The sequence below is a fragment of the Otolemur garnettii genome, unplaced genomic scaffold, assembly GCF_000181295.1.
Source record: "Otolemur garnettii isolate 467f Iridium unplaced genomic scaffold, OtoGar3 scaffold00017, whole genome shotgun sequence".
Classification (NCBI taxonomy): domain Eukaryota; kingdom Metazoa; phylum Chordata; class Mammalia; order Primates; family Galagidae; genus Otolemur; species Otolemur garnettii.
Window position 1 is genome coordinate 6,057,482 of NW_003852412.1, and position 9,135 is coordinate 6,066,616.

Here is a 9,135-nt window from a genome sequence, read left to right on the forward strand (position 1 = left end):
AAAAAAAAATAAAATAAAATAAAAAGTGAAAAAAAAACATAAAAATACTGTGGTGAAGTGAAATGTACATACCATAAAATTTACCTCTTTATTATTATTATTAGACTTCAAAGTTACCTTTTTAGTACAGTTGTGCAAATTTTTACAGTTCTGTGGCATTAAGTATATTTGTATTACTGTGCAACCATCAGTGCCAGCTATCTTCATCTTCCCCAGCTGAAACTCATTAAACACTTTCCTGCCTTCTCCCCTGCCCCTTGCAACCTCCATTCTCTTTCTATTTCTATGAACTTGACTCCTCTCAGTACTTCACCTGTAAATGGAATCGTACACGATCTGTCCTCTGTGACCGACTTACTTCACCTAGCATAGTGTCCTCAGAGTTCATCCATCAGAATGGGCTTCCTTTTTAAGGATGAGTAATATTCCATTGTATGTATATACCACATTTTGTTTATTTATCCATCACTGGACATTTGGTTTGTTTCTGCTCTTGGGTGGTTGTAATTATGGGTGTACAAATATCTGTCCAAGTTCCTACTTTTGTTTTCTTTGCCTGGGGGAGCAAATACCTAGAAGTGGAATGGTTGGATCATATGGTTGGATCATATAGTAATTCTAGGTTTAACTTTTGTAGGAATCACTTCATTCCTTTTTATGGGTGAATAATATTCCATTATATGGATATGCCAGCTTTTGTTTTTCCATTCATTAGTTGGTGAACATTCGGGTGGCCCCTACCTTTTGGATATTATGCACAATGGTGCTGTGAACATTCAGGCACACGTTTTTATATGGACATGCTTTCCTTTCTGTTTCTATATGCCTACTAGAAGAATTGCTGGCTCACATGGTAACTATGTTTAACATTTTGAAAAACTGCCAAGCTACCCGAAGCACATTTTATGTCTCCACCAGCTGTGTGTGCGTGTTCTGATTGCTCTGCATCTCTGTCAACACCCGTTACTGGGTGTCCATCTGGGCACAGACGTCCTAACGCATATAAGGTGGTACCTCATTATGGTGTTGGCTTTTTTCCCCCCAAACACCAACTCAAACCAGAGCATTGTGGTTTTGGTTTGCGTTTCTTTTTTTTCTTTTTTGCATTTCTTTACTGACTAGTAATGGTCAGCATCTTTTCATATACTTATCGGCCATTTGTATATCTTCTTTAGAGAAATGGCTGTTCAGATCCTTCATTGATTTCTTAATTGGGCTATTTGTCTTTTTGTTTAGCTGTAAGAATCCTTCATATCTTTTGAATACAAGTTCCTTTTCAGATACATGATTTGCAAATACTTTATCTCATTCTATGAGTTATTTTTTTACTTTCTTGATAATGTCTTTCTTTGAAGCATGAAAGTATTTGCTTTTTGTGATGTCTAGTTTGTGTACTTTTTTCTCTTGTTGCTTGTGGTTTTAGTGTCATGTCCAAGAAGGCTTTGCCTAATTTAAGGTCATGAATACTTAGTCCTTAGTTTTTTTGTGAGTTTTATAATTGTAGTTTTTACATTTAGGTCAGTGATCATTTTGCGTTAGTTTTTGGGTGGGATGTAAGGAAGGGTGTGCAAGTAGAGGTGCACTTGTCCCATCAGCATGTGTTGAAAGGGCTACCTTTTCCAACATCAAATGGTCATGGCTGGAGAAATAAACTTCTACTTATTTTTTCTTCTGCTTCAGCTCTGCTATTGTTTGACTCAAGGTCCATAACAAGCTGATAAATTGCTAAGTGAAAATGACAAGGTTCTTACAGTGTATTAACTTATGTGTAAAATGGAGGGAAATACACATTTATGTGCTTGTATGTGCATAAAGAAATTCTGGAAAAGACACAGTAAATTTGTTCAAATGTAGAGGAGAGGAAATGAAGTGGAAGAAAGACCTTTGGCTTTTTGAGCCTTTTTAATGCATGACCTATTCAAAAGGGTTAAGTTTTCAAAAATAAAAAGTAAGAACAAATTAGATAGAATAGCTGTGAGAAGTGCTCTCAGTTTTCTAATGCTAAAAACTTGATGAATGACTTCCAGAATCAGCTACAACGATTTGTAGACCTCAGTGCAAAATGAAAACGTGAGACCCCCTTGTTCAAAAAGCAGGAAAGAAATCCCGGTAAGGATGCTAAAGTAGCTTCCTCTCTGCTGTGGTCTCTTTACCTGTCGTAATCATTGTTGGATTTTTTTTTTTTTTAAAGTGATATGCCGTGTTGCCCAGGCTGGCCTTAAACTCCTGGGCTCAAGGGGTCCTCCCACTTTATCCTCCTGAGCAGCTGGAACTACAGGCATGTGGCACTGGCCCAGCTTGGATTTTTTATTTACTTTATAATGTCATGTGCTCTCAGGCATGGAAACCCCCCTTTCCCAGGCATCTCTGCTTCAATGGGCCTGCCATTCCAACCCACAGTGGACACATGGCCCCAAAAGGTGTACAGCCTTGATGCTGGGACATGCTGGGTGCCTGGAAGAGGGGTGGATGAGTGGCTAGCTTTCAGCCCTCACCTTGATGGAGAACACAGCACAGCATTGCCAGCCCTAAACCTACTCCACACCACTAGGGACAGATGTGGCAGCCAGTCCTAGGTGAAGATTGGGAGCAGGAGACAGGGCAGGGCCAGAACCCAAGTGCCAAGAACCCTTCCCAGGCAGAGGTGGTGGAAGGTAGACCATGCAAGAGTTGAGGCTCCAACCCCCAAGACACACTCTCCATTGTCCCCTCAGATGTCACTTTAAAGCTCAAAGCTTGAAAATTCCAAGAGGGTGACCACAGAGCAGTAAACTTCAAGTGTGGGGCTCATTGCGGCTTCCCTGGTTACCTGCCTGTGATGCTGGCACTGGCGACTGGATTGTGTTTTCCCAGGCTGTTGCTGACCTCCTGTTTGGCTCCATTCCAGTGATTTTGGTCATATGCCCATCATCCTGCCAGCTTATGTCACAGCACCACCTAGACGTCAAAGGAATAAAGACATAAGCACTTTATACATCTTCCAACAAAAATGCCCAGTGTATAAGTGAAACCCAAGAATATCCAATAGGTGAAAAGAAGGTGGTCAGGGAAATTAGAAAATCATACATACAAAAGAGTCTTATTCAGCCATAAAAACAAATGACATTTTGCTCCATGCTACAATGTGGATGAACCTCAAAAGCATTATGCCAGACACAAAGGACAAATACCGTATGATTCCGTGTCTGTGAAATATTTAGGCAGATTCATAGAGATAGAAAGTAGATTAGTGGCCACCCAGGACTGGGAAGAGGGGATAAAGGGGAGGACAGCTGATAAGTACAGGGTTTCTACTGGAAGTGACTAAATGTTTAGGATTAGCTAATGGTGATGGTTGCCCAATTTCATGAATTGTATGTTTTAAAATGATAAATTTTATGATATGTGAATTTTGTCTTAAAAAATGTATTGCTTCAAAAGTTTGTTAAAGAATCATCTTTGGTTTCAGAATACTACTGCACATTTATTAAAAAGTGTATGTTAAATAGTGCTTATGCTTTGATATAAAATAAGTATATTTTCCAAAAGATATGTGTTAATTTTTTGTAGCTTTTATTGTGGATCGGGTAAGCCTGAAGAGCTGCCATTTCCAAAAAAGTCTCAAGCCATTATTCAAAAAGCCTTCATCATCATCATCATCATCATCATCTTTTTGAGACAGAGTCTCACTATGTTACCCTCGGTAGAGTGCTGTGGCATCATAGCTCACAGCAACCTCAAACTCTTGGGCTTCAGTGATTCTCTTGCCTCTGTCTCCCAAGTAGCTAGAATTACAGGCACCCGCCACAATACCCAGTTATATTATTATTATTGTTTTAACATTTCTCTTGCTGTATGTGAAGGTTACATTGATTAAAGAGAGGAAAATGTACTCAAAATTTACCTTTGTATAGTAAAGGGTACACACTTTCATGAACAGTTCTAGTTTATTTTTTACTAGAAAATGAGTAAAAATATGACTAAACATTAAAGCATTTTTCTGACAGTATAGGCAGATCATAATAATGGAATAATATAAAGTGTTTCAGAGAGAAGATTTTGTCTGAGGGTCTGTAGTTAGAATGTCCACTCAGTGGATTTGATTTAACTCCTATGTTAGGAAGAAGCAACTTAGCAGCCAGAGAAATCTGAAGTTCTGCTAGAGAACTGACCCTCAATCACTCATCTACCTAAAAAGACCATGTTCACCCTCACAAAAATTGACTCAAGATGGATAAGAGACTTAAGTCTGAGACATGAAATGATAAAAATCTTAGAAGAATGTGTTGGGAAAACTCTTGATGATGTCAAACTGGGGAAAGATTTCTATGACAAAGACTTCAGTGGCCGTGGCAACAACAACAAAAATTAACAAATGGGACTTAAGCTGAAAAGTTTCTGCACAACTAAGGACACAACAAGTAAAGTAAAAAGACAGACTTCAGAATGGGAAAAGATATTTTCCAGGGTGTCAGTCTGACAGAGGGTTGATAAACTAGAATCTATAGAGAACTCAAATTAATCAACAGAAAAAGAGTAAACAATCCCATCTACCTCTAGGCAAGAGATATGAACAGAACGTTCTCTGATGAAGGCAGATGAATGGCTAACAAACATTTGAAAAATGCTCATCGTCCCTGATTATCAGAGAAATGCAAATCAAAATCACCTTGAGATATCGCCTAACCCGAGTGAGAATAGCCCATATTACAAAGTCTCAAAGCAGCAGATGCTGGTGTGGATGTGGAGAACACTTTTACACAGCTGGTGGGACTGCAAACTAATACAACCTTTTTGGAAGGAAGTATGGAGAGTCCTCAAAGAACCCAAACTAGACCTCTTATTTGATCCTGCAATCCCCTTACTAGGCATCTATCTAGAAGAAAAAAAAAGTCATTTTATCATAAGGACATTTGCACTAGACTGTTTATTGCAGCTCAATTTACAATCGCCAAAACGAGGGAAATAGCCTAAATGCCCACCAACCCAGGAATGAGTTAACAAGCTGTGGTATGTGTATACCATGGAATGCTTTTCAGCCATTAAAAAAGATGGAGACTTTACATCTTTTGTATTAACCTGGATGGAAGTGGAACACATTCTTCTAAGTAAAGCATCACAAGACTGGAGAAGCAAAAATCCTATGTACTCTATTCTAATATGAAGACAGTAGATGAGCTAATATAAGTAGGGGGTAGGGGAATGAGGGATTGGGGAGAGGGGAGGAGTGAGGGAAATGGGAAAGAGGTAGAAAAAGAAAAATAAAAAAGGGTGGGGGGAGACCATGTTTGTGGGAGAAAAAGCAGCAGCAGCCACACGTGCCTGAGAATTCTAAATTCTGACACTTATTTTGCTAAAAGTTGAGAAAAGGCTTTGGAGGTTTCACACATAGCTTTTAGTAGCTTAGAGTGCTTGAAAAAAACGGATTGTAAGAAAAGTTTTGAAGGATCTTTTTGTTCTTTTTTCTTTTGTTTGTCTTCTGAACTTATTTGGAAGGATGAGCTGTTTTAATTTTCTCCTTGACTTTTATCATCTCTGCACTTATCACAGCATCAGACATGTTGTGGGTGTTCGGTAAATATTAACCGATGGAAAATCCTTATTCTTTCAGTTGATATTAGTCAGATACCTGAAATAAATGCAGTGTATCTGTTGTTTAGTCCTTTTTAAAAATAATTTTAAATATCAGACACCTCTTATAATTAGCTATTGTCTGGATTGAATGCTATTTTACACTGAATTTTTTTGGGGAGAGGAGAAGTAAGAATTTAGCTCTGGGGGTGGAATAATCGGAGGTGAAAATTTTAATTCCCTCTCCCTGTGGAAAGATATTTTATTTAAGACAGATCTTTTGATGTAGTGAGTAATAAGTCTTTTCTATGCTACATTTTAGATTAATGTTCATTATTCTAATAAAACTTCTCCCTGTTTGAAGCAAAAGAAACAAATTAACCAACCTAAAGAAGTAGGAATCAATAAACAATTTCTAAGGAATCAGATTGCATTTAGCATTAAATGGTTTTCCTTTTTTGTTCCTAGTAGAATTTCTCAAAGTATAATTCAGCCATTCCTAATTTATTACTTGAGGTTTCTTTCTTTCTGGTCATATTCTGCTGGATCTTGGATTTAGATAATCTTGGAGATTGTTTTCTTACTTTAAAAGTATTACACAGAGTTTGTAACTGGAGTTTTTCAATATAGTTATGGAGTATTCAAAGATAAATAAATCACAGTACCTGTCACCAGGAATTCACAGCGTAATTGACAAAAATGGATGTGTATTTTGTATATGAAAATATGGTCCGGCAGGTGCCATGTTGGAGCTGTAAGTAGAATGCTCTTGGACCACAGGGGTACAGACATTGCTCTTTTGGTACCATGGGGTATCATTAATGACAAGAAGGCCTAAGTGAGTCAGGAAAGTGGCACAGAGCAGATGACATGAAGCAGAACTAGAAGAGTAAGTGGGAATTCGCCAGGTAGGTGAGAAGGAGAAGGGATTCCAGGCAGTGAGAGGAGTGCACACAGAGACACAAAGGTGTGACCCGTGTGTGGAGGCAGCATGACACATGGAAAGAGGATGGGCTTTCAGGTCACAAATCCCTGGGCTCGTGTCTTGCTCTCTTGCCTGCTCTGGAGCTCCAGGCAAATTCTTAGGGGTTCTGGACTCAGATTTTTCAGTTTTAGACTAGATAACATTCTCTAGGTTTTCTATAGGGGTAGAATGAGAAAATATGATGTTCTTGAGCTCCGTGGAGGAATGTAGGTAGAGTCAGGTGCGGAGATGTGAATGTGAGGAGAGCAGTTTTAGATCTGATGGCCCCATCTCACTGTTGATTTTTATCCTTGTTACAGGTTAAAGCGGCAACTGGAGAAGAGGTATCTGCTGAGGATCTTGGGGGTGCTGATCTTCACTGCAGGTGAAACAGACTCGGTTGTTTCTTTCTGAGACTCAGGGTTGTTTTGTTGAAAATTTTTACATTTTTTCCCAGTGCTAAACTTGCCAGACTAAACCACAGTTTTTTGTTTTCTGTCTACTGTTTTTGTGTGTGTGTGTGTGTGGGCAAAACAGCCTTTATTCCACTTGGGTGCAAGTGAGCTGAGTCTGAGAAAGGAGTCAGCAAGTGGGTTAAGATGGGTGGGAATACATAAGTTTGGAGGGGTATGGATTGGTGCATTCATTTCTTCCTGGGCAGGGCGTTCTATTTGGGTGGGTCCCTACATTCAGCCCTATCATCCCAGGCTTTTTAGTCTATTATAAGGAGGTGGGGTGATGGGCTACCTGTAAGAAGGGTAAGGGAGTGGTGTTTACAGGAGCGTTCCTGGGTCTTCAGTCTGAACTGGCTGATATCCACATAGGGCGAGGATATGAGCAGTTGTTTTTTGGATGACTGCCTTCCACTAGCAAAAATACCCAAAGTTTAGTTCTTGTGATCGTCCAGGGGGTGTCCTGATTCTCTGATGATCATCACTTTTCAACAGCTAGGCCCAAGAGGTCAGGAAGTTCAGCCAGGTCCTAGAAACAGCTATGAACCAGATCCTCAGAGGGATCTTACCATTAAATGGATGAATTTTGGGTGGGAATCGGAGGGGGTCACCTCCATTTTGCTTTATCTCATTGGAACCAGAGTCCATCTAGTTGGGTCCAATGGGTTGTATCTTGGCTCCTGAGCGGGCTTCTCCCTCTCCTGGGTTCTCGGCACCAAAATGAGAGGTTAAGGACCAATAATGAGAAATTATTCTGAGACGTGAATGACAGGAAGCAGAGTTCAGTTTCTGTGTGGGCAGTGCAGCCTTTATTCCACTAGGGTGCAAGTGAGCTGAGTCTGAGAAAGAGGTCTTCCATCTACTGTTCTAACGTTCAGTTCTTTGGACTGTAAAGTTGCATTTCCAAGCTAGAGCATCACCTTTTCCCTTATAGTTGAGAAGGACTGGAAACCAACATTTATTTATTTATCCAACATTGAGCACCTGTTATGTATCAGGTACCCTTCTAGGTGCTCAAGATAATAAGACAGACACTGTCTTTGACTTTAAGGAGGTTCCATTCTAGTCAGGAAGGTGGGCAGTGGCAAATACTTATCACAGAATTAGGCAAATGTGGCTGATATGTGATAAGGCTTAGGAAGGAAGAGAACAGGGAGAATGCTGAGGGTGGATCTGACCCAGGGGACTATAGGCAAATGTTTAATAACTGGTTCTCTGGGGGAGGAAAAAAGCCCTGATTTGTGGCATTTGCCAGTTTCAGTGGTGTAAATTTTTCCACCATGGCTGATTTGAAGCTACCAATATGATGGCTGACACTTTTTTCTTTGAGACAGAGTCTCACTCTGGTGCCCTGACTATAGTGCTATGGCATTGTAACTCACAGCAACCTCAAGTTCTTGGGCTCAAGAGATCCTCTTGCCTCAGGTTTTTCTTTTCTTTTTCTTTTTTTTTTGAGGCAGAGTCTCACTTTATTGCCCTTGGTAGAGTGCCATGGCATCATGGCTCACAGCAATCTCAAACTCTTGGGCTTAAGTGTTCCTTGCCTCAGCTTCCCTGGTAGCCGGGGCTACAGGCACCCTCCACGATGCCTGGCTATTTTTAGAGACAGGGTCTCACTCTGGCTCAGGCTGGTCTCAAACCCATGAGCTCAGGCAATCCACCAATTTTATTTTCTGGGTTTAGTAGAGATGAAGTCTCTCTGTTGCTCAGGCTGGTCTCCAATTCCTGAGCTCAAGCACTGCACCCGCCTCGGCCTCCCAGAGTGCTGGGATTATAGGTGTGAACCACCGCCCCTGGCCACCAGGTTGGCTCTTGTGAGTTAGGAGTGAGCTGGCTTCGTCACATCACTAGTCTCAGCATTTTAGGTTAGGGGAGTTAAGAAGACCATCTACCTCCTAGAATGTTGTGAGGAGCAAATGAGACATATTACATGTGAATTGCTTGAAACATTACCTGTTTTAAATAAGTTTCTATAAATACTAGCTGCCATTATTAGTGTGTTGTTTATCATTATAATTGGTCAATAAAGGTTTTAGACTCTTTTTTTTTGAGACAGAGCCTCAAGCTATCCCCCTGGGCAGAGTGCCATGACATCACAGTTCACAGCAACCTCCAACTCCTGGGCTCAAGCGAGTCTCCTGTTTCTGCCTCCTGAGTAGCTGGGACCAC

General features: G+C 40.4%; 1 protein-coding gene across 2 annotated transcripts in view; it reads left to right on the plus strand.

Moving 5' to 3' along the window:
* Nucleotides 1–9,135, plus strand: part of MCCC2 (methylcrotonoyl-CoA carboxylase 2) — a 76,307-nt gene that overhangs the window by 38,965 nt on the left and 28,207 nt on the right. For both annotated transcript variants that reach the window (XM_012802814.2, XM_003785896.3), the window contains exon 8: nt 6,835–6,899. In XM_012802814.2, coding sequence (XP_012658268.1) covers nt 6,835–6,899 — 65 coding nt within the window. The remainder of the gene's footprint in view (nt 1–6,834; nt 6,900–9,135) is intronic.